Source organism: Taeniopygia guttata, chromosome 3, assembly GCF_048771995.1.
Source record: "Taeniopygia guttata chromosome 3, bTaeGut7.mat, whole genome shotgun sequence".
Taxonomy (NCBI): Eukaryota; Metazoa; Chordata; class Aves; order Passeriformes; family Estrildidae; genus Taeniopygia; species Taeniopygia guttata.
The window spans coordinates 26,639,784-26,664,876 of record NC_133027.1 but is presented as its reverse complement, the minus strand read 5'-3'; the positions used below and the strand labels follow the sequence as shown (position 1 = coordinate 26,664,876).

General features: G+C 39.2%; 1 protein-coding gene across 4 annotated transcripts; it reads right to left on the bottom strand.

Moving 5' to 3' along the window:
• Nucleotides 1-302: 302 nt before the first annotated feature.
• Nucleotides 303-24,930, bottom strand: BEND6 (BEN domain containing 6). 4 transcript variants are annotated; one of them, XM_012572837.5, is made up of 11 exons: nucleotides 24,727-24,930; nucleotides 22,476-22,633; nucleotides 11,428-11,656; nucleotides 11,181-11,326; nucleotides 10,571-10,669; nucleotides 10,036-10,213; nucleotides 8,377-8,594; nucleotides 6,864-7,056; nucleotides 4,932-5,070; nucleotides 2,267-2,412; nucleotides 303-919 (listed from the first exon to the last, which is right to left on the bottom strand). In XM_012572837.5, exons 3-11 carry the CDS (start codon nucleotides 11,621-11,623, stop codon nucleotides 765-767), a joined length of 1,470 nt encoding a protein of 489 aa, XP_012428291.5. In that variant the 5' UTR covers nucleotides 11,624-11,656; nucleotides 22,476-22,633; nucleotides 24,727-24,930; the 3' UTR covers nucleotides 303-764. The 4 variants fall into 4 exon arrangements, with proteins under 4 accessions (XP_012428291.5, XP_030125341.4, XP_072782591.1 ...); XM_030269481.4 differs by lacking the exon at nucleotides 24,727-24,930 and adding an exon at nucleotides 24,126-24,720; XM_072926490.1 differs by lacking the exon at nucleotides 2,267-2,412.
• Nucleotides 24,931-25,093: the final 163 nt, after the last annotated feature.

Sequence of the window (25,093 nt, the reverse complement as noted above, 5' to 3'; positions counted from 1 at the left end):
GGCTCTCCTGGCTCCCCGCCAACCCCATTGGGGCAGGAGGGAGGATTCAGGGGTTATCTTGATCAGAGCCACAGAGGCCCTAGGAAAGGGGGACAAAAGGGTGTCCAGGAGCTCACCGTAACACTTCCCCAGGTAAAATGAGAGCTTTACAGAAGCTGGCTTCATAACAATTATTAAAGAGAAAGAAAACCCAAAAAATGAGTGAGAGAAAAACTCCAACCTTGTACGTTTTTGTGTACCACAGAGGCTGATGTAAGAGAAGGCCGATTAGACAGTGAGAACAATAAAACTGCACTAAGGCGTAGTAATATTTCATTTTATTTGATAGAAAGTCACTTCAAAAATATGATTAACTATATACATTATTATATATGCTGTACATACAATTACATATACAAAATTTACATAATAGCAAATTTCCTTCTGTTACATTTTATAGATGGTAGTTAATAGCATGAGATAGAACTAACATATTTCATACATGCTTTCATCCTGATCCTATCTACAAGGAATTGTTAGGTGAGAGATGAAAAAGGATAGCAAATCACTTAATTTGTACCCCAGCTCACAAACAAGTCTTCTCCACAGTGCATTCTATTATTGCCTTGCTCTAGAGCAGTTAGATTTGCAGCACTTCCCTTTAACAGTATTTGGCTGACAACCTTATCTTCAGATTTTTTTTGTTATATTATTTCTATTTTATTTCTGTAACTCAGATGTCCTGAAATCTTCCTTAAATCAAGCTAGATTTCTTCAACTTAATGTCACTTCATTTTTTCAATCTGATTTGTTAGTTGCTTGTTTGCCATGTTTGACGTAGATTCAGCTAATAGTACTTTCAGTTCTGGGAGAAGTACACTCAAACAGGAAAGCCATAGTCCCAAGCATTCTCTCCTTCCCATGTCAGCATGCTGGAAACCTGAAATCAGTCACCAAGGAAAAAAATCATAAAACCACAGAATATTCTGAGTTGGAAGGGACCCATCGGGATCATCTAATCCAACTCCTGGTCCTGTGCAGGACACCCCAAGAGTCACACCATGTGCCTGAGAGCATTGTCCAAACACTTCTTGAACTCTGTCAGGTTTGGTGCTGTGACCACTGCCCTGGGGAGCCTGTATCTTCCACTCCTCCTCCTAAGGCTGTTATAGAGTTTGTGTGACTGCCAGCTGCTTTCTGGAAGAAGTGGTGTCAGATCTCAAGGGCAACTGCCCAGATACTGGGATTTTTCTCGTCCCATGAGGAATTTTCTGCCTGTCCACCTTTTCTCTCAGCAAGGGGTAGCATATCAAAATCAAAACACAGGGAGCAGAGGCTGGCAACTCTGCACTTTACTAGTTACTTCTGCTGAAGTGTCCTCTATTTCCCCACTGAAGGGACCAGGCACCCTTATCCTATGGACCTGATGGTCAGGGAAGGAGAGGAGGTAAGAGCAGCCAAACCAGCAGAGTGCCAGCAGCAGAATCCCCGTAAGAGAATGGCTACCATAACTAAATAGGCTCTCCTGGAGGATTTTTCCCTGAGCTACAAAGGAACATGGCTGCTTCCATTGCCTTTCCTACTTTGAGAGGTTAAAAAGTAACTGCCTCTTTCCTGTGGATATCTTCAAAGTTGTAGTTTCATTGGCCTAAGAAAGTTATTTTGTTTTCCAAGTTAGTAACAGCCTTAAACATCTATTTAATTTCTTCTACTCCTGTGCTGGCCCCAGTTTTCTCTCCATATCATTATATCTTTTTTGCATTAATATACAATAACTTTCTTTGATCAGTTAAACAGATTTCCCTCAGCTGTCAAGGTGAAAGCAAGGGGAATTATGGTTCCTCATACATATTCTTTTGGTAGTACTTTAAATAATGCTTTTTTCTAACTAAGGGGAACTCTACTTGTATTCTTCAGTACAAGTTTTAATTACTGCATAACATGCATATAGCTTATAACATCTTAAATTCAAATATATTAATACGCCTTCAATTTTTTTCTAGACTATGGGATTTTTATTTGTTTGAGAAAAAAGTTCTCAGGCTTCTATCTCTGTCCATTTTGGACACTACCCTACTTCTACTACAATTTAGATATTATTTATTTTTTTATCTTATACTGCTTCTTAATCTCCATTGAGCACATGAGCTGGAATGAAACACCTGTTATTCCTTGTCTGAATTCCTGAGATCCTGACCACAGCCCTGGCTGGGAGAGGGTGCTGGTGAGCTGCTGGTGAGTTGAGACTCCACCTTAGAAGAAGTGGGTTTGGGACACTCCTGCTGACCTTCTGGGGTGGGAGGTGGAGGAGTCAGGCAGCTGTCATTTTGCTGAAGTTGTGCATTAGCAGCTGGTGAATCATCATCCTGCTGGTCTTGTGTACAAGGAGGAACAGCCGAAGAGATGATGCCCTGAGGAGCAGCTGTTGAACCGCTGTTGAGACAATTTATAACTAAGTTTGAGATATTAACATTAAATGTGCAGTTAGTATTGTTCTTAGTTTCCAAGCTGCAGTTTGTTTATTAGCTAGTTAAATAGTTTTCTTCACTGTCACATTGCTCTTTTCCTTGTTTCACCTCAGCTTCATGGATCTGAGATGGAAATTTGTCTGTTTCATTGGATTTGTTTCCATATTTTTCTCTTGGATCATAATTCTACTCTATGGAAAGGTGGAGGAGGTGAGTAAGGAAGAAATAGCAGCAAGGGGGGGAAATAAAAGCTGCAGCAACACCAGTTTTTAAAGTTAGTAACTTGTTTGGAAAACCGGTTACTAAAGGTCCTGCAGAACAGAATTTTCTCTACCCCTCTCTGTACTTCATTGCTGGAAGATGGTTTGAAGGAGTAGCAGTGGGATTATGAGCACTTTTTAACTGTCTTACTTTTCTTACAGAAAATGTGTGTCATCTGAGTTAATGGAATCACTAAGTTACCTTGATTACTTAGGTGGTGCTTAACTGCTTTGACAGCAAGGGAATGCTTAACAGACGCAAAAAAAAACATTATAAATGCATAAATTCAAAAGACACTGTTCAGGCAATATCTGAATTGGTCACAATGGATATTGGATTGGATTTTACATAAACACTAATCAATAACAGACATAAGGGCATTTTTAAAATATTGAAAGGGCATTTTTTAAATATGGGGTTTAAATTGGAAGGTCCATAAACAATATTAAATAACAACCCAGAATTGTTGTAGTATAGTCAAGTTCTTCCTATCAAGGCTTCAGGACTACTGTGTACATTAGAAGACTCAGGAATTAGCAAAAATGTATGAATCCATCTGATGGAGGTAAAGATTTAAAATATTTAAGATTTTAACACTTTCAAAGAAGACAAAATTTGTGGTTTTGTGCTATTATTTTTCATGTCTGTGTTAAGGACAAGGAAAAACACTACAGTGAATCATTGCATAGTGTATATTACAAATACACAGGACCTTTACTTTATGAAGTCTTCTCTTCTCATTAAGCATTAACATAGTAAACTTCATTTTTGCCAGGCTGGTGCATTTGTTTGTTGTTTCCAGAGGGGAAAACCTGTGTATGTGAATTTTCATAACAGATATTTGTAAATATTTCTCAAATAATAATTCACAGACCACTGGTGGTCCGTGGAGTACTACCAGGCAGTTTAGAAAGGAATTTTAGAAGCAAAGCACTACTACTTTTCAAACATTTGTGTCATAACGTAGACAAATATCTTGAGCTGCTTCTTATTTGTTGTTGTTGGGGTGGGGTTTTTTTGTTGCTGTTGTTTTGTTGGGTTTTTTCTTATGAAGTGTCTTACAGCTGCAAATTTGGATTTTAAAAACATGCAGGGGATAAGTGAACCAGGAAGAAGAAAAATGCTACTCCATTATAGAAAGTCTAAGTAAAGACAAGTATCTTTTCCCTGTCACCCTATTTTAATCTCTTGTCCTGTTCCTTGCTCATTTCTTATCAGGTTCTTGAGGAGAGCTGAGGCAGCTGAGCCTGTTTAGGCTCTAGAAGGCTCAAGCTGATCTTATCTGTGTGCACTGATGCAAGAGTGTAAAGTAGATGGAGGCTCTTCTCAGTGGGGCCCAGTGGCAGAACCAGAGGCAATGGGCAGAAATGGAAACACAGGAGGTGCTGTGTGAGCATCAGCCAGCACCGTGAGGGTGGCGGAGCAGCAGCGCAGGGTGCCCGGGGAGGTGCTGGAGCCTCAGCCAAACTGTGCATGGCTCTGAGCAACCTGCTCTGGGTGACACTGCTTGGAGCAGCAGCAGCTGGACCAGCCAGCCTACAGGGGTCCCTTCCAGCTCCACCCTTCTGTGGTATGTACATCTGGAATATGTGGAAACAGTGCGGGGCAAATAGCTGACTTCACCACCTGTAGCCTTGTGTTTGGTAATTTTATATTAGTTTCACGCACAAAGCGAACATACCCAAAATAGGTAATATATTATTTAATAATTACTCTGACCCAATAATTTAAACTCCTTTGGCAATAAAGGACTGCCAGCTTAGCTCACCTACAGTACTCTTAAAAATACATCCCAAAGAGGTGTGATTTTCCCTATATTAATTTGTGGGTTAATTGGGGTACAACAGGTGACATGAAATTGGAATTGACTGGTCTATGGTGAGCCAGAGAATAATAAGAAACATGAATAATGTCAAATCTAAAATAGACATATTCAGCAAAGCAACTCCATGTGTTTCCTTCTGTTTTCTCTTCCTGTAATTTAACAGTCTTGTGCAGCTTTGTCTGGCACCAATAACTATTTTTGTGTGGTAATGTTATGCTAGACTGCTTCTGTATTATGTACTTTGTACAAATTTATGGAAATATTTACTGGCTGGGTAGTACATATACCAAGTAGGTAAATATATATTGTTATCTGAATTTTAAGACTGCTTTTAGATTTTATTACTATGAAGTAATATGCAGATTTACACAGTTCGGGCATTTTTTAATTTGACTTACCAAAAGCTATGTTTCTGAAAAGCACCTGAGTTAAGATCTTTGCTTAAAATTGGCTTCTTGGTGCAATTGTTCAATTTTTGTCCCATCATTCGCCTGATTAAAGCATCATCTGTGTTTGGAAACAACTGTTTTGTGATTCCTGCAAAATTAAGAGATGATATATATATATATGGACCTTCCAAATCAGGGAAACAAGAGATGTGCGATATAAAATATATTTCTTGCATCATTTAAAGTTCCAGCTACTTCAGCTTCTACTCTAGTTACTTCACAATATTTACAAACTCCTTCATAGATTTTACACAGCTCCTGTTTTTCTTTGTGCCTTCCACATTGCTGTGCCTGCTCTTGGCAGACTCAAAAGGAACTCCAGGGCCACAAGGGCTTCTGTAGCCAGTGATTTGTGCTTGCTAATCCTCCGTCCTTATGGTCTGCTCTTGATCAGAGTCCTTTTCCTATCCTCATCAGTCCTTATGACTCTGAATCTTACTCTTTTTTTCCTCATTAATTTTCTTTTGCAGGTGATGTCACTTTTTCTAAAAATTTCCCTTCTGTTTTGCCTGGCTACATTTTTTGAATGCAATAATAACGGGACTCAACATGAGTCCTGCACCCTTCTTTCCATCATCTTCTCTCCCCTTGATTTCTCTGCCCTTTAATTTAATTTTATTTTGAAGTCCTACAATTTCCATCTTCTTTAAACAATCTGATTTACTAACTCATTTTCTACAAGCCTAAAACTCCTAGGCTTCCTTCTCATTTTTATTTTTCTCTTGTATAATTTTGACACTTTTCTGTTTAAATTCCAGAGTATTCTCTTCTACCTTAACAAAGTTCTTTGGTTTCTTTAAAGGATTTGCCACTGAATTCTCCACAACATGCTGTATTCCATTCTCTGATTACCTTCTCTGATTCCCTTTTCAATTTTGCCAAGGCCCTAGTAGGATTTAGAATAATTTAGGTTGAAAAAGACCCTTAGTCCAACCATTTTTCTCATCCCATTAAATATTTTTCATTTTTCTAAAATGTCATTCTGAAACTGTTTCATCTTACTGCCTCTAAATATATTTTTACCATCCTACACACTCTTTCCTTTTATCTTTCTCGACTTGCAGCTTTTTTTTTCCTAACGAGGTTCTTAAGAAAAAAAATGATTTTGCAACTGATAACTTTTGAAGCTGCTGTATAACTTCAACAAAACTATACTAAGGTACAGGAACTGGAGCTAAACTGAGAAAGGAACCAAGAGAACTGCAAAATCCAAGGGCATGGCAATGGGGGAGGAATTATAGTACAGTAAGTAAGGCTATATTGTTCTAGTATTTAGTCATAGGCGTGAATCTAATTAAAATTTGGCTTCATATGCTCACAAAATACTGTTTTCTTTAAAGCTAATACTTCCATCTGAAATTATTTTCTGTCCTACGCACCAAATATTTTCTGCTGTAAACCTCAGCATAAATCAAATTTTGTTTGCTTCTCTGATTGCTATTTTTGTCTTCTATACACTCTCATTTTGCCTCTAGCGCTATTTAAAATGTCAGAATTCATAACATTCACTAAACTTCAGAACACAGCAGACATAATTTAAAATTTGATCCAAGCGTGTCCTTTTTTGCCTTCCCTTATCTGTTATCATCATGCTCCAAGTTTTACTGTTGCAGATTAACCTTGCAAGGGCTAAAACAATTTACAATATCACTGTTCCTGAGCAGTCACCTGAATAAAACGCACAGAATTCACACAACACTACTACATTGCATTTCACTGGCAGTATTTATAACAGACGGTTTTGAAAAGCATGTAGCTGAAGAAGGAAATAGCAAGCAGCTCATCACCTGAGTAGACCAGCTGCTAAGCACAACAGCCCCTCCCTCCAAGAAAGCCCCCTGTCAAGTCAGAGACACGTTGAGTAACTTAACAAGTCATCACCTATGATTTCCTGAACTTCATTCTGATTCATAGCTGGTTTTGCCGCTTTATCCTTTGAAGAGGAGGACTTTGCACCTGTCAGGCTGTGTGTAGCCATGTATTCATGTGTATAAAGTGCTTGCATCAAGTCATTTATAAATTTTTGAGGTTTGCTCTTGTTACAAAGTGCAATCTGCCACTTTTCGATCTTGAACTGGAAAACAAAATTGGTCATAGGCATAACTACTGCAGTTTTCTAGAAATATTATATACTATTACCACTGAAATATCTTTTTCATTTTCTATTTCTAAACCACTATTTCAAAATTAATCTCTGCAAACAGTGTGCTTGAGGTAACACCACACTTGCATACTGCTCAGCATTTGGGACTATACACACAGCTTGATTATTTTCCAGAAGAAATGTGGGGCAGACTAAGGACCCCATGCATCCTACCAAACCCTCCACCATCCTTATTACTCACTAGTGAAGACAGGACATGTTCAGACATAGCAAAATCCTTCTGCTTGCTCTCCATGCAGGCTGGCTGTGGTCCAGTTCTGACATGGTTTCTGTACTGCCTTGGTAGCGTGGCACTGTGCCCAAGCAAATATTCCTGCCTGCGAGCAGACATGCCCTAAGAACTGCGACATCTGGTCCTGGGCTTTGAGAGTGGCTTCTGCATGCAGCAGTGGTACAGCCAAGAGCTTGAGCTCTCCTAATAGGCAGTTTTGAGCTACCTCTATAAAGTAAGGCAGGCTGCTCAGAAAATTAGATATTTTTATTTCTTTGAAGATGTTAGGTCAAATTTTGTGGTTTCCAATATGCAGTCAAAACATACCATGATAATTCTTAACAGACTTCTTCGGATTTTAGCACTCGATGACAACACACAGGAATTATTTGCATGGATTAGCATAACCCAATGTATAATAATGTTTATTTAAATTGTGAATGCAGACTCTACAATCATTCTTTTGGTTGTGCCTTCATTTTTTTCATGTACAGCCCCTGTGTCTTAGATTTCTTAATCATGTTCTCTTATAATTGCAGAGAATAAGGGAACTTCTTTACTTAGTATCTCTGTATACACATATTTCTACTTAACTGCTAGCCAGTGTCTGGAACAGGAGAAGAAACATAGCAGCCTCCAATTACAAATTAACAGTTTGAACAGACTGCTGGTATTCATCTTAGATTATCTTTGAAATACTATTATTCCCCTTTGGCATCCAAACAATTAGGCTGGAAGTTATCCCTGGATCTTGGCATTTTCATCATGTATCCACATTCTGCCCTTTGCCACAGATATGCAAGGCCACTGAAATTAAAGAGAATTTGAGAATATACAGGACACTGAATAAAAACTAATGTTCTCATGGAAAGAGCATTCTGCACATAATTAACTCTTTAGTTATGTTATCAATGCAATGATGACAAATTATTTTACTGATGGTTATTTTTTATATTACGTTATAGCAGTAAACTTTATACTGTATAAAGTTTCATGCCTGAAATTGCCTTTTAACTGACCTGTTTTTCAGTCTGTTGCTCCTCTTCTTCCACATTCAAAGTTATTGGTGAGCTGGAGTTACTATGCATAGCTGCATAGGAATCTGCTAATGGATTGTGAGATGCCTTCCAAACAGCATGTGGATGCAGACTGGACGTAGATGATGTCACTCCCCCTTTGAGCAGTGCTTCAGCCATCCCTACCAGTTCCTCAAAATGAGTGACTGCCTGTGGCAACACTGAAATCAGATGAAAAGTGAAGGGTAAAATAGTAATGGAAGCTTTCAGACTCCAATTACATAAGCAGAGATATTTTTGCAATTAGATTCCTGTCATAATGTGAAAGACCCAAAATAGTCAGCAAAGACATTTCAATATACATTTTTCCTCCTCTCTCAAATGCTTTCCTGCCATTCTGCTGTCCCCTCCCATGAAGACCTGGGCTCAGTTTCTAGAATAGATCAGTTCAGTGAAAGGTTAAGAGGAACTATTAGTTTATGCCCATCCTGGGACAAAACAGACTATTTCTCTTTTTTCTTTTTACAATCTCAAAATCTCTGCAAGTCCATAAAGCTATTGAATATGGGCTAAGTGATGTCTGATTCTTTTTCCTTGAAAGAAATTACACAGATTGCAGAGGTTTTTCTTTTTTTTTCATCTATAGAGAATATGTTTTAAATAATCTGTCCTCAAAGTAATATTTTCAAATATAAACTTTTATTGCATCCATTAAGAAGAATCAATGCAGAGCAAAAAGGATGCAAGAGATATCAGCAAGACACAGAATCACTAAATTAAATAAAATATTGTAAAATACTAAGATAATTGCTCAGGATGCAAGGTAAATTGACTTATGTGTGAGAAAAGTTGCCCAACACAAAGAAAATGTTTACAAATAATATTTAAAAAGGTGGAGATGAATGATTCAAACCACGATGAATAACATAAGAGATGCAATCAGGTGGGAAATGAAAATGATTAACAGTTGCAAAATCATCTGACAATAAAAAAAAAAAAAGCCAGATACCACCACATTGTCTAGAATGGTGTAGCTGGCACAGGAGGGAGTAAATCCTCTTTAAAACTTATTCACTCACTAGTGGTTTGAAAGTTTGGATTCAGTTTTAGCTGCCTCAGAGTAAGGGACAGGGACAAGTGAGAGGCACTTCAGAGATGATCACTAAGAGATGAAGGATTCATGTAGAAAGGAACAAAATTTTTCATCTCTAGGGAAGAATTAAATTTGGTGCATCTGAAACTAACTCAGATTATCAGTAATGAGGAATTACCAAAGTAATTAGAAATTAAGTAATTTCAGAATAAATGAAATATCAATTGATCAAGAAAGACTGCTAGTAAATAAGGGTCACTGGACTGGTCACTGAAGTATTTGAGCTTAGCCAATGGTTACACAGCATACAGAAAGGTTCTCCTGGGAATAACTAACAGGATTGAGACACATTTTTCATTTCTAACTCTATGATTGCATGGCCTCTGTGTAAGTCAGTAAGTGCTGCTGGAATTAAATGCTGCCATGTATCACAGACTGTGATGCTAACGGTAGGCCTTGATCATGTCAGGTGCTTGAGCATCCATAATTCCCAACTAAATGGCCTCTTATAAATCAAGCTTTTCATGACCTTCAGGCTTTCCTCTTCATCAAAATACTCCCAACTTTACCTTGAAGCATGACCAGGGACTGCCTTAGGCGGCAGTTTTCTCTCATGGTATCTGTCAGCTTCCTCTTGAGACTTTTAATTTTGGCACATAGTTCCACCTTGGAGAGTTGAAATAAAGGCTCTTCATCATCACTGCTACTTTCACTATATAGAAAGTTGCTTCCTGAGTATGGTTCTCTCTGAAAAAAAACCCAAACAACTGTGATATCTAGAGCAAAAACAACATAAAATCAAAGCATCAAAACTAACATTAAAATATCTGGCTAAATAAAAAAATTCTCTTGTATAAACAGACTCAGTGCATTTTAATAAAAGCTTTTATCAAACATAGCTATTAATATTCTTATTAAAATTAAAAATGAAACATCAGTGTAATATGTAACTGTTAGGTATCTTTGTCTGTTCTCCATCAATTTTCTAGAGCAGCATCTTTTAGAATGGTCAACTTCACTACAGCAAAAATCCCATGCCTCCCTCAAAAATACCTTTCAGACTGCTTTTACTTGATATATTAAAATTGCTGAAAAGATGTTTACCTGTTTGTTAATTAAAGATGTTTCAAGTTGACTCAGGATGTTGGCAGGAGCAGGTGCCTGCAACGATTTCTTTCTTTTTATATGTTTCATCATCTTCCCCTGTAAAAAATGCATAACAGTGCCTTTGCATTCCTATAGAGACTTTCATTACAGTATTTCATAATATACCATAAGTTTTTATTCACTGTGCACTTGACAGTCTTGGTTAGTAGTTTTAAAGAATGTATCTGTAACTTTGTTAACTTTTATGTTTTCCTTGCCTATATTTTGTCACTGCAGGTCTCAGCACAAGGCACACCTCAGAAAACCTGGTCCCTTCCCTTTTTTACGCACTAGTCGGATTTCTGCCTTATGGGGGAAAATGCAATGGAGTTACAGAGCATCAAAGCCTTGAGTAACACTCATCTCTTGACACAGAGAAGGACAAAATCCATTTGCCTAAGTAATTGCTCTGGCAGATTATTGTGCTGAGGTACCATGTGAAGGCTGCCTGTGTTCCTACCTTTACTAGACATCCTTTGTGTGTTATGTCATGAAGAATCAATAGTTGCAGTCTATTTCATTCCTTTGTGGACCTAACAATATAAGGCACATAAAGACACAAACTCACCTTTTCTTTATCCAGGTCACTGTCCTCACTTTCTGAGAATATCATTTCTATCCTCTTCCTCTTGCCTTTTCCAAGGACTTGTATTTTTGTAATTTCATCTGCTCGTAATATCTTTTGCATCATTTCCACTAGCTCTTGGGGGTCATCTGAAGTGATGGAAAGGAAAAAGACCAAAGCACAGACAGTCAGGCAACTATAACTTAAAAGCATGTTTCATAGCAGACAAATGTTCTGGAACTGCACTCACCACTCATGTACACAACTTTCACCAGGTGCTTTTCTGTCTTTCTTTCTCCCACAGGCCAGTTTACTAGTACGTGCTCATTAGGCTTCAGAAGCCTTTCTAGTTCATTGTCATCACAGGGAAGGTCCTGTATCCATGAAGTCTCTCCAATTTGCAGTGAATTATCATTTACAAAATCAAAGAGTGTAAATTTTTTCATTGTTAAGTGGCTTTCTTGTCACACAGACACTTCCTGGAGGACATCAAAGGAAAAATAGCAGTTACTGTATCATGCCACAGGGATGTTACAAGAACCCTTTGGAAAGCCCCAAACAACCCTCCTTTTGCTGGATATTGGTAATTACCTTGTATGAAAATATCCTAAGAAAGTGAAAACTAGCCAAGCAGTGAGTTGTATCCCCCTCGAAAGACGGGAGATGGTCTGTTTAACACCTGTACATCAGACATTTTCCTACAAAACTATGCACAGAAAACAGCTTTCGCTCACAGAGCCCTGGCCTCCATATTACTTCTGTGTTCAATCTGGCTGGGATCTCTACTGTTTCTACATTTGTCTCAATAAAATTTTTAGTCCAGCTTCTGGCTGAAAGATACAGGTGTGATAGAACCTTTCCCTCAAATGGAAGAAAATGCTAGCTATTCATGCTATTAAGTGGGATGTATGGTTATCATTTCATGGTCAGGAAGACAATTGCAGCCACAGAAAACCAACCCAGAACTACCCAGGACAACTGAGTGGGTGAGGTATGACATATCCTGGCAGTGGAAAACTTGATGTACAAAAGAAGTGACAGGCTAAGGACTCGAAGAGAGCTGGGCTGCTTCATGAGAAATAACAGCAGCAAGGAGAACCCAACCCAAAATATACAGTTAAATAATTTGCTTTATAAAACAATACTTTTAAAGCAATATGCTGTTCTGGGTTTTTTAAAGCACTGAATTTCTCTACCAGGAAAAGGGAACAAGTCATACTTTGAGCTTTATTTTCCCAATTAGGATGATAGCTTTTCATGAAAGTATAAATTCTACTGGAAATGTAACCATTTCTTTTAAGTGTTGCCACTATACTCAGAGAAGATATTTTCTACTTTAAAATTATTAAATCAATACATAGAAAATCTGATTTTCAAACCTGAGTCTTCTTTCCAGCAAACATATGGTCAATTCATAAAGGTGAACTACTTTCACAGAGCTGAAAACTCACGAATTCCTAGATGTGACAGTGTGATTTGCGATTGACTTGGCCTCAATCAGTCAGAAGCAAATTTAGTGCCTCATGAAGAGGCTGTCAAAAAGGTAACTCAGAGCTAGAAAAGGAGAATTACATGGGGCTATTATGTCAAAGGGAGAATATCTAGCTGCACTACTCTATGAAGTAATGTCAATTCTTTTGCAGAAGTCCAGTTTGCCACTATTCCACATGTCTGTTCTATGTCTCAACAGAGCTGGCTTTCCATACAGGGTTGAACTTGTTAATTGGCAAAAGACAGCTGCAGTCTTGTCAACATGTTTACTAATACAACGGGGCAAACAATATAGATAAGAAATCACCATTAAAAGGAGTATTAAACCAAAGTTTTATGCAGAATATGCTTAGTGTGATAACAGTAGGATTGCTAAGTATTGTCTCACTGGAGAAAGGAGACTTGTGTTTGCAAGAATTGACATTATTTTTCTTTAAAGATCAGAAAACATCCATCCCATGCAAATTCTGGAAGAGGAAGCACCCTGAATATCTCTGCCCAGCATGACTCACTAGAGACTTCATTCTACCACTGATCCATGCTGGATGGATACTCATACCACAGACAGGGATCATTCAAATGAATAAACATATAGACAAAACAGAATCCAAAGGAACAAAAGATCCAGCAATGACCTCACTATGGACAGGTAAGGTCCAAATTGGAACTTCGTGTTTGTCTGAACAACAAAATACCAGATTTGAAACAGGTAGAGTATGTAATCAGTTGGGCATCAGTATTCCTTCTTTTTCAAAATGCCTTTGAGTATATACTTCACTCAGCTCAACATTTTTCATCTGGCTCAAAGATATTATTTCTGCCTCTGATAACTCAGCACAGCAATTTCCACAACCCAGTTCTTTGATTCTCAAATGAAGTACTTTGATATTTCCTCCCTAGGCCTTGGCAGTTGTGAGCTACTTCTTTACTCTCCTAAAAGCCCACATAAGAGCCACAGAATTGCAGCAAAATTAGAGCTGCCAGTGTGCTGTCTAGCAACTGACTGATTTCTATATTTTTTTAATATTTCCCTGCAGTCCTCTAACAGTTTGTCTTTTGTCTCTCATTTTGTATTAAGACAAATATTCTCTGAACCACGTTGGGACGTTTGTGTGGTCTGAACTTGTACTGGGTTAGCAAGCCAGCCCAGGATTTCCAGAGGTACACTGAATGTACAGGCTGTCACAGCATGCAGGGCAAGTGATGATCCCCCACATCAGGCACCAGGGCTAGTCCCGTACACACTGTGCCAATACCATGCACATCAGTACCAAGTGCAACAGCTTTTGGAAGGTATCAGACTTGCCTACATTTTTAAACAGCTTAATGGAGCCAGTGGAAATGTGGACTTCTGGATGTTCAGAATCCATGAGAGCAGCCTGGTGCCACTGGTAGACACCGTGAAGCACATGGACAACAAATTATCTCACACAGTCCTTACACCAGGCAAGCACCTGGATCCAAGAAAATACCTCCTGCCTCTTTAAGCGAAGGACAATTTTTACCATGGTCATGGCAGGATGCGGAGCTCAGCAATTTATCTGCATTATATATAAAGTTCTTCTGAGCTGACAAGATTCTTGCCTGTGGTCAGAGGGTGTACTAACAGCTAAACCAATTTCACTAAGGAATGTCCTGCTGTTTATAAAGGGAGCAAGGCAGGAAAGCAGTTGAGGGGCAGCAAACAACAACTGACCAGGCCCCCTTTTCTCTGCTGCAGCTCCACTGGACATAAGCCCAACTGCTTGTGTTATGGGTAAAATGATGAAATCATTACATTGCCAAATAAAAGGAACGGAGTGTAGTAGTTGATTGTAAGTATTTTTATGTTAAGGAGCAATGCCTTCAGCTCCTGCAGTAGACATTAATCAGACTTTTCATAGAATTTATTGTGACAATACATGGGCCCTGGAGATAACACCTAACTGTCTGCTGGCATCATTTCTAGCCAGTGATTAAAGGGAATGGAAAGGTAGAACAAAATGTCACTATTAAGGAAAAGGAACAGTGAAACACTTCACTTTCTGGAAGAGAAGTCTTGCAGTGTTTTCTCACCCTGACCTCCCACAGGAGTCAATGTGAATCTTGTCCAAGGACTGCTGGAGATGCTTCCCTCCAAAATCTTATTTGCCAAAACAGATCAAAAGGCAAAATATAATGTATCATCAGAAAACAAGCAAAATAACTTGGGGACTGGGATTAACATTAACCAAACCTTTACTGCCTTAAAAGTTAGAGGTTGTCTAGCCACATTTGGCTCAGTCACTGCAGAAAGGGAGCTGATTCATCTCACCCTATGACACGTGTCTAAAAGACAGCAGATGACTTACTGTCTGGGAGAGCCTGTTTCTCTCCACCAGCTACTCAGTGACTATAAAGTTGGTGTGTCTCCTTACAGAAACTGGCCTGGTCCAACTCATCTTGTATCACCTTTTTATGGTTTTGAACAGATTTTGAATAGTAGGATAGATTCCAGTAGACCAGCAGAAGTTAGAGAGCCGAAAGGATGGCATAAGAAATCTGTTAAAGTATATCTGGTTCTTTGTTTTAAATTTTTCTGACATAACTCTGCAAGTCATCAAGTAAGATTTCTGACACTGAATGCTTTGTTCAGTGGTTCATTTGGAGGAAACATTATTGTTCACAGGCATTACTCTGTGTGCAGCTACTAACCACAAAGACATTATATGACTTTTGAAAGCCACTTATGCTTTACAAGTTATTTAATTCTGCTATATGCTCTATTTGAAAACACTGCTGATTTGAGTAATACTGAAATGCAAATTTACGATTTTTCACTATTCTAGGTCATTTATAGAAGGGAAAAAAAAAAAAAAAGGAAGGAGCCATATAATTTTAAAGTTCTGCAGAGGAAACATTAATTGGACTCTTAATTTTTACAAACATGTTAACACCTCACATACTGCAAAAATGTTATAATTTTTTTAATCGTGATATTGTTACTAAGCAACACAGAAAGCCAAAACAAAACCAAACCAAAACCACACAAGAAACCCCAAAGCCACCAAAAATCCACAAAGGTCACTTAAAGATATATCTCACCCTTTGTCTGACATAGTCTGTTCCATTCAGACAGAGAACTGGCAGATGGCATGCTGAAATAATTATTTCTCTTTTCCTTCAATAGACTCAGTGCAAAGTGTTACAAGTTTACAACATGAGATTTTGCGTACCCGTTTGATGAGTCTGATTCTGTTGGCTTAAAGCAGGGCTTTGACACTGGTTTCAGCAAGTCAAGGAACTGATCCACAATTACAGTAAATGGTCAGGTTTGCTATAGAGTTGCCTTAAACTGGTGAAGAACTGATGAGACTGGTTGAGAAGAACACGAGATGTGCCCCTGCCTATCTTATACCTGGCTCAAGCAAGGTGTAAGGACTGAATGATGCCCGGGTGAAGCAGAAGTCTCAGAGAAGCCCCAGAGAAAACCTGCACCTCTCTACCAGCCACTCTGCATAACCAGCCTTGTTATAAATGTGGTCCTTTAAGGAGGCAAAGATGTACTCAAAGACTTTCTAGTGAAGGTCAGACAGCCTTTACTGCCACCTCAGCAGGTGGAGAAGGACCAAAGTGTTTATTCTACCTTTTGTGTCAATTATAAGTCCTGACTGAAAATAACCAACACACTCATTAAGCCCTATTTGCATATTAACTTTTACATCCTAAGAATGCAAATGAAGAGAAATGGAAACACACCTTACATGCATAAAGGAAGGGGGGCGGGGTTTGGGGCAAAGAAAGAAAAAAGAGAGAGGGGAAAATACCTTTGCCTACTTGGGATCGGTTGATGGACTGTCCTCCTCCCCTGAAGGGATGCCTCTAGGTGAGATTTGTGCCTTCAGTGCATTGTAAAGACCTAGGAATATTTTTATATTTCCATCTAGACATCAGCAATAGAGCTCTGTTACTATCACCTGCTGTAGTGATACACTGTAGTTAGTGCAATCCTGAATCTGCTTTCCTGTTATTTCAGGTAACTGTACTTTTTGTGAATCTGGATTCTGAAAGTTTTTATTGAACTCAGATCTATAGCACTGAACTGATAAACTGCACTATATACAAGTCTATGATCATACAATTACTTATTGAACTCAACCAGTCTGGTAATGCTGAATCAGTTCTAATCAGAAGCTAAGTCCAGCTGCACCCAACCCTTCTGAGTTCTGAGACCCAGGTGGAATGCAAGGGGATTTATTTTAGGCCAAATATCTGTAGCCTTAATGCAATACATAATAAAGCTAAGATTTTATTATGTACTAACATTTTATATTATTTACCCTCTGAGTTCAGCCTTCAATTATCCTAGTTTTCCTTGGGAAAAAAGCCAAACCAAACCCCAAATTTAACTGGTCTTAAAATAAATCTACCTCATAAAAACCTATTTATTTCCAATTCAGCATGATAAGTGGCATTTGGGTTGTGTTATTTAGACTGTCACATTTTACATCAAACGTGTCAGAATATTAAATACAATGTTGATGAAAAACATGGGCTGCACTGAAGTCTCAAAGTTCCCAATAGCAAGTGTATGATGGAAAACATGACCAGATTTAAATAAGTTATATGCCCTGTTGCAGGTTCTAATCTTTTTTACCTGAAACCAGTGTAATGTTTACTAATGAATTCAGTGAAACTAGGTGCTGTCAGAATGCAAAAGTGTGTTACTGCTCAAAAGATTTACAGTGTAATATCTTAGTAATTTCTGAGAAAAGATGATTCAAAAGCACAAATCTGCTGCTCTCAGCTGAGAAATATAGAGTACAGATTTTCCAGAATCATCAGTATTGCTGTGTTGCAAATTCAGCTAGGAATCTGGGGGAGCATCTATCAGAGCACTACTGCAACTCTTAAGAGTATAAATGCACAGAAATTAACCCACTTGTCTTTCACAGGAAGGATAAAACTCTATGATTTTATTCCTGATATTCAAGAGGTCACTTCCTCACTGCAGATCACTATCCTGGTGTGACTCCCTGTGAAATAACCTGAGACACTTTTCTAAGAAGTGATGCTATTCATGGTAAAGCAGCAGCTCTGGCCTTATTTACCCAGATGGCCTCCTTGACTTTAAAGCCTCAGCAGCATTTACAACTCACAGGATTACACAGAGGACTTGCTGCAAACCTTGTACCACATTCTAAAATCTGTTGAATAACCCAAGGAATTAATGAAGCCATTCTTATTTTTCACAATAGTGCCCTCTTTCCACATTTTATCAACAGTTATATATATATATATATATTTATATATATATATATATATATATATATAAAATAGAACTTAGGAGTTCTATGTAAGTATATTATTTAAGTATATATTAATACTTAAAATGCCAAAGTCCTTTGTAGAACTGTGGCTTAAATCAAAAGCTTGAAGAAATCTATTGGAAAAGCTCTGATTTTTGCAACAAAAAATTAATTTTATTTGTTAAATTGAGTGATAGGAAAGGCTGAATAATTAATTTTTAAGCAGGCATATTTAATACTTCTGGAAGTACTAAACTTTTGTTCTAAGCAATAATTTATTCAACTATCAGTGAAACATGGCATTAATTTTAATGGATTTCAAGATAAGCTAGCATAATTACTGAGTTTTCAGTACAGGATTCTAGATTAAGATGCTTGCATTTAGGTGTCACTGGTGCACCAGGTGTCTTAAGTTATTGCTGTAATCACTGGAGATGCAGGGGGCAATTTGGCTTTCTAAGCAGGTGCCTAGCACTGTTATTGGCTTGGCCTTCAGCTGCTACTCTAGAAGTACAAATCTCCCACAGAGTTTTTTATCACAATTGTCATCCTTTTGGAGATGTCTCAGCCTTGAGCAGCTCCAACAGTCATAAGTGTGAAGCCCCTACTGAACACAGCTAAAGCTTCCTGGAGGGAAGTGCTGTAGGGCTCAATTCAGTAGCCTAAAAATAAATGCATGGTGCAATCTTAGATACCATAAGTTACTATGCCAGGCCTCCAGCTGCCTCTTCTGATGGGAACAGACTTCCCACAGGGCTTGGACCCTCTTCTGGGCTTACAATGGTGGTTACTACCTCCAGGCCCCTCAAATGGCACTAAACACATTTCAGGGAAATGCATTATTCTCTGAGCCTAGATGATTTACATGAGTTTAAATAGGAGCCTAGATATCTCATATGCCTATAAACCATGTAAGTTTATTTATCTGTATTTTAATCCCATACTCAGTGAAAGATTCACATTAAGATAGCAAGATGCCAAGTAAGATGCAGGAAGCTAATTCTACATGACAGATTAGTATCTTTATTAAATAACTATTTCACAGCTGACAGATGGAGAACTAATACTCCAATTTGCTTGTTTCTAAATGCCATGTGCAACAAAATATATTAATATACAGACCAAGAAATAAATCTCTATTGAACTGGATGAAATACCTATGCCACAGAAGTTTGAATAATCCCAAGAAAGCTCTTTCCATGCAGGCTAATATATTCAAACACTTAGAAGCAAGAAGTAGCCTGGAAGAAGAAACAGTCAACGTAGCTCTGTAAAGTCAAACTCTTGGCTGTGCTCATTATGACCTGGCTTGGGTAATCCAATGCAATCCATTTTAAGAAATTATAAACAAATTATAAACATTTAAGAACAGTGATGCATCACGTATCTTGTCTAAAGATGTTTATGGGATCATTAGAGAAAGTTTGATCACATGCAAATCTATGTTGAGGTGCAATAATTGTGCATTTGCTCCATGCAACAGCCCAAGCAGTCAAATAAACTTTTCCTAAAAGGCTGAAAATATATCAGATATACTTTCAAATTGGACTTATTCAAACAAACTCTCTGATAACCTGATATGAGAAGTTATAAGAGGATGCATATTATTCTTTTTATAAGGTAGTAGAAATTATATCTTTCATTCTACCCCAAAGCATTACTGTTGGTGGCATTTTCCCTTTAACTCTTAAAAGGAAAGACGTGAAACAGCAGATAGAAAATTCCAGGCTTGATTTTTGGTCACTATTTAATAACTTAGCAGCATCTTTACTATCTCTACTTCTGTGTCTTTACTGGCTGTCATAGGTGAGTGATCATGGAAGAGAAGTCATGCCTGATTAATACTCAAAGTGCTTGCTCTTTTACTCCAAATCTCTTCCCCAGTTTCTCTGGTTTTGCAACATTTTGATAGGTAGGAGCGGAAAAAAAAAATCTGCATTATTATTAGAGGTCATGAACTAGAATAAGAGACATACACATTGTCCTCTTACTCCAGGGAATATTACTTCAACTAAGAGTAATTCTGCATACACTTCAGAGAATTGACAGCAATGCATCTTCCCTGCAAGAATAAAAACCTCAAAACTTACTAGATCTAATTTTCCCTTCATCTAAATGTCTTTTTACTGTATTTGTTCAACCCAACTTTATGAAGTAATATAAAAGTGGAAGGACCAGTGTTGTATATCAGTCTGAAATAATCCTTAAACAACTTTCCATTGTATAATTAAAATACTAATGAAGTGCAATTCCCTCTGGGATGTAAGGCCACATACAGATTGACAACTGCTACTCTAAACACTGCCAAAAATGAATACAGAGCAAATTTCAACCAAGGACAAAGGGGCACACTGCTGCTGTAATAAAAAAAAAAAAAGTGCCATAGGAGCTTCAGCAGTATATTTCCATCTAGGCTCAAGAACAGCCTCTCTGTCTGTAAAGTCAATTTATGCCTACAGGATTCCTGCAAGCATTTTTCCAGCAATACGCTAAGCCATGAGTGTACAACTGTATGGCTCATTTGCCATTTGATTTATATTCAGTATAATAAATGGAGGGAATTTAAATATGCAAGTTGTTTGAGCTGAGGAGCCCAAAAAATAAGGACAATTACCTCTGCATATATAAAGCTGACAAGAATTTGGTTTTACATGGTCACCTATGACATGTAAGTGGCAAAATGTTCCAGCCATGGAGAGGTTCAGTCTGTAGCACTGGAATCACAGAGTTTGGTCTTGGGTAAATCATACAGCCTTTAAATTTATAGTTCACCTTGTCTTTTCAATGAATCTGAAATAACAGCACACGTTACCTAATTTCAAAGATTTTGTGAGAATTAACTAATGTTAGCATGCCTTTTAACCATATGAAGCACTGTATGGAGTAAACAGTTTAGCAAGTTTTGCAGAATGAAGATTTGTAATAGCCCTGCTGAATTTAGAACATATGACATGACAATTCTTTCTAAAATCGGTTGCCTATATCAAGCCAGCAAACATTATTCTTTCAACTGAAGGAAGTGTTTTATAAGATTTAATTATCCTACCAGAAACTTTCACAACATTTCCTATGGTATGTTTAAGCTGCTAGTGTAGCACTGATGGCATTATGTAATCTAGAATATTGAGGGGGAAAGTCAATTATTTCATCAAAAGAAGTTGATAACATTCAGACACTATGTCTTCTGTATTTTATTTGCTTGCCTCTTTGGTTTTGACTATATTTACTTTGGTTCTTGTTTGATGAGGAAAAACCCAAATATTTTGTTAGAAAGTATTAGATGGTTGGAGAACCCTTCTAACCAGTTAAGTAGTCATTTAGGCAGACTATTTCACTCAATTATAATTAATTAGTACAAACATAGTCCTTAAAGCATACCTACATACCAGTGAAAAGAGGTGATCTTACCCTTGCACTCACTCAGCTACTGTTCTGAAATAATTTCATGCATCGTCTCGTATTCTTATGCCACATCACCAGATGCAGCCTGTGACCTTTTCCCCCTCAGTTCACTGATACAGGGACTCTTAGATCTGCCAAATGAGGTCTACAAGGCCTCAGTCTGCAGGAGCAGAGGTGCCTTCACAGAGCTGTGCAGTGCCCTTGAATCCCATGGCTCACACTGGGGGAGGGCAGCAGACCTCTGAAGGCAAGGTTTCTCCACTCAAAATGCCATCATATTTTCTTTTTGCCTTTTTTTTTTTTTTTTTTTTGCCTGTCAGTCTAACCTATGGCACTCAGCTAGAATTTTTAGTTTCCTTTAATAGGTGTGGCTGAACATCACCTAAATTATCAAGGAATATGCACTGGCCCAGAGATTGTACTGCAATTCTCCAAACAGGACAAGGGTAAGGGAGAAAGGATCTCCTTCTTCAGCCTTGCTGGGCAAGATTCTAAGTCAGAACAGGCTGTCATTAGAGACAAGCTGAAAGAATATTTGAGGTCAAAATTACCTTTTCTCTCTGCAGGAGGGCTGCTGCTGCTACAGCACATGCAACTCTTACATTAAACTGCAGGAGTTTGACACAATTTCCATGTTGTTTCCCTGCCTCTTGGAACTTGGGAAAAATAGGTAAACTGCATTCAAGAGTAACTGCAACCACAGAAACACCCTCCTGTACCTTTCCACTTCTAAATATTTACTGATCACCTCTTCTGCCTCTTCTCTGTGGGTTCTCTGAGGTAGAACTTCCCTTTTTGATCCCACTGATGAAATAATTATCACCATCTCTTCCCTCAGAATTGATCAAGTGAAAGGCTGCTTCCCGAAGCTTCACCTATGCCAGTGACTTTGTCACTGCCCTGTTTGCCTGTGGTCCCCACCAAAACAAGCATCTGCAGGACCCGACATCCCACCTGCTCACAACTTTGCAAAAGTGCACTCATATGTACTCTGAAATGGCAGCAGGACCCCTACTTATTGCAGAATCAATAACTGCCTTATTAGATTTTAAAACACTTAATTCCACTTTTCAACAGCTTCTGACCTCCCCTCCAGCTCTGGTCCCTGTGATCACAGTTAGTCTCAAGGCTTTGTTACCTTCTTTTACTTCTTCTCTGCAATGGCTTTCCTTCCAGGATTTCCCTTCTGAGGTCAAATCTCAGATGAGAGGTTTTGTTTTAACCTTCTGTCTTCATTTCTTTTGTCTTCTCTGTTTATCATCCTTAAGATTTAGGAAAAGTCCCCTAAAAAACATTCTGTAAAGAATCTTAGATTAAAAGTGTGATACATATACAACTTCTCTTAAATTCTCTTTATTACTGTTTGGGGGGAAAAAAATCTACCCACATATAATTTGCTTATTTTTAATGTGTAGTAACTTCAGTTTAAACTTTATTTGCCATGAAAGTAATATTCTAACCACACTTGCATACCCTGCAGTATTTATCAAGCACAGCAGTAATGAATATAAAGAAAGCTAGAGCAGCAATTTGGTGTCCATGTGAGATAGTTGACTCAAAAGCCTGGAGCATCAGCTCTGAAAAATCATGCATGTCAGCATTTCTTGCACTAAACTGTACTCTCACATTTGAAAAAAAAAAAAATTAAGCAGCTGTCATGAAATTTATTATATCCTTTTGGAAAAACATTATCCTCAAGACACCAGTGAGCTCTGACTCTTAGAAGGGAAAAGCTATAATCCTTAAACTAAAAAGATTTCACTAGAGCTTTGTCAGATGATTTCTACACACTGTTACCTGAGAACAATGTGAAAAGAACCGCTCCCCCTCAGTTCACTGTGATTTATCGTACAATCATTGCTGTGCTACTTTCGCTCTATCATCCCACTCTGAAACAATAAATCAGTGCAGAGCTAAAGGTGTCCAAAAGTTTCCTGCTCCTGCAATATCCTGCAGCGTGGCACTGCAGCACGATGCCAGGAGGATCACACCAATTTCCTTCATGTTTCAGTGAGGTAACTTGGACCGTCTGAATAATCTCCAGGTAATCTGCATTAGAACCATTCTACTGCAGTGTACTGCGGTATTAGGAAAGATTTCAATATTGCACCACGTGATGCAACACAACCTTACAGCATTTGGCAGTTTCCAGGCAGTGAGGGAAAGCTTTGAAACCATGGCTGCAATGTAGCAACTTTCCATTTTACAAAGTAATAGGACAGACTATTTTGGCTCGCTCTGTTGGTGTATAGAATGAAATGATAGAAAATTCCTGGAATAAATTATTATAGACCTAAACCCCAATTTTTTCTTCTTTTTTTACTTACCCCCCCCCCACCATCATGAGCATCTTTTGATGATAACAGATTTCCTTAGCCATAAGGGTACAGTAAAGTGTTACAATGTTATTGACCTTAAGGGTACAATACAATGTTATAATGTTATTAGCCCAGTGATAAATTAATTTTACTATTTCCAAAGATTATTTTCCCTGTTCTTATTTAAGCTACCATAGACACATTTCCTTCTTTGTCTTTCCAACTTGCATATTTTTTTGTTTAACTTAAATTTACACATATGCTTTTCTGCAGCTTCATGTCAGTCAAATAAAGTAGTAACATTTCAGTGTTTCTCCAATATTTAAACAGAGATTTTAATTATTTCTATGAAGTTTTGGAAATGTTCTACAGATTTATGTGCTCACATCAAAGATACATGAAAAGCACATGAGTTTTACCTTGAGTGAACCTTTCCCCCCCCAGTAACATGACTAAATGCAAAATGGTACCTGGCTATTTTTTTCTGCGTGTCTGTGAAAGAGTTTAGAACTGCATTTCCAAACACCTCTGAAACAGTCTCTGAAAGTCGGGACTGTCACAGTAACAACTACAGAGGTAGAAACAGCGACATAGGTCAACTCTTGTTAGCGCCTGCATTAGCGACCTGCACATGGCAGGATTTGGATGCTGCACCAGCTGCGGCCGGCGGCGAGGGAAGGGCACGGGGCTGACATTGGCTGCAGCGCGTTGCAGCTTCCTGCAGGGCGAGGGTCCCTGCGGGTGCCGCTCAGCGCAGCCCCGCCGCCTTTCGCGCAGGGCACGGCCGGGCAGCGCACACTGCCCCGTCCCGCCCGCTGCCCACTAAATGCCGGCATCGGGGACACGGGGCAGCACCGCACCTGCTCAGGGCTCTGGTCATCTTGTCAGGATGGATCTCACCATCATTTCCCGATCTCTTCCCCCTCCACGAAACCGGCCTCGACCGATGCTTCGGGTCCAGGGTACGCCACCGACCCCCTTCGCCCACGGACCTGCGCGGGCGCTCGCCGCTGCCGACACCCCACGCCCCCCAGTCGCATCCCCTCTTTTCCCACGGGGGTCCCCCGGTACCTCGCAGCAGCCATTTTCCGACTCTCTCAGCAGCTCCAGCGGTGATGTCACCGGCCGAGTCTCCTCGGCGGCGGGATGCGCCGCTCCGTGCTCCTTCCTCCCTCCCGACACCGGCGGCACCTTCTTCTTCTCCTTCTTCTTCCTCCTTCTCCTCCTCCCGCCGCCCCGCCCCGCCGTGCCCGCGCCGGCTGCCATGCGGGCCCGGCCCCGCCCCGCCGCCGCTGCCCGCGGGCGCTCCGGCTCTGCCCGCCGCGCTCCCCGCTCCCGGCAGCCGTGCGGGCACGGAGGGGCAGCCCCACCGCAACCATCGCCGCGGCGGCGGCTGCTGAGTCACGGCCTGAATCTCATCCCGCTCCTCCTCCTTCTC

Excerpts from the sequence above, each read along its gene's own strand:
- BEND6 (XM_012572837.5), bottom strand. The coding sequence starts at position 11,623 with ATGAAAAAATTTACACTCTTTGATTTTGTAAATGATAATTCACTGCAA. Across the intron at positions 10,670-11,180 it reads GTGACCTGGATAAAGAAAAG|GGGAAGATGATGAAACATAT; the intron begins GTGAGTTTGTGT and ends CATTTTTTACAG. Across the intron at positions 10,214-10,570 it reads CATCTTTAATTAACAAACAG|AGAGAACCATACTCAGGAAG; the intron begins GTAAACATCTTT and ends GTTTTTTTTCAG.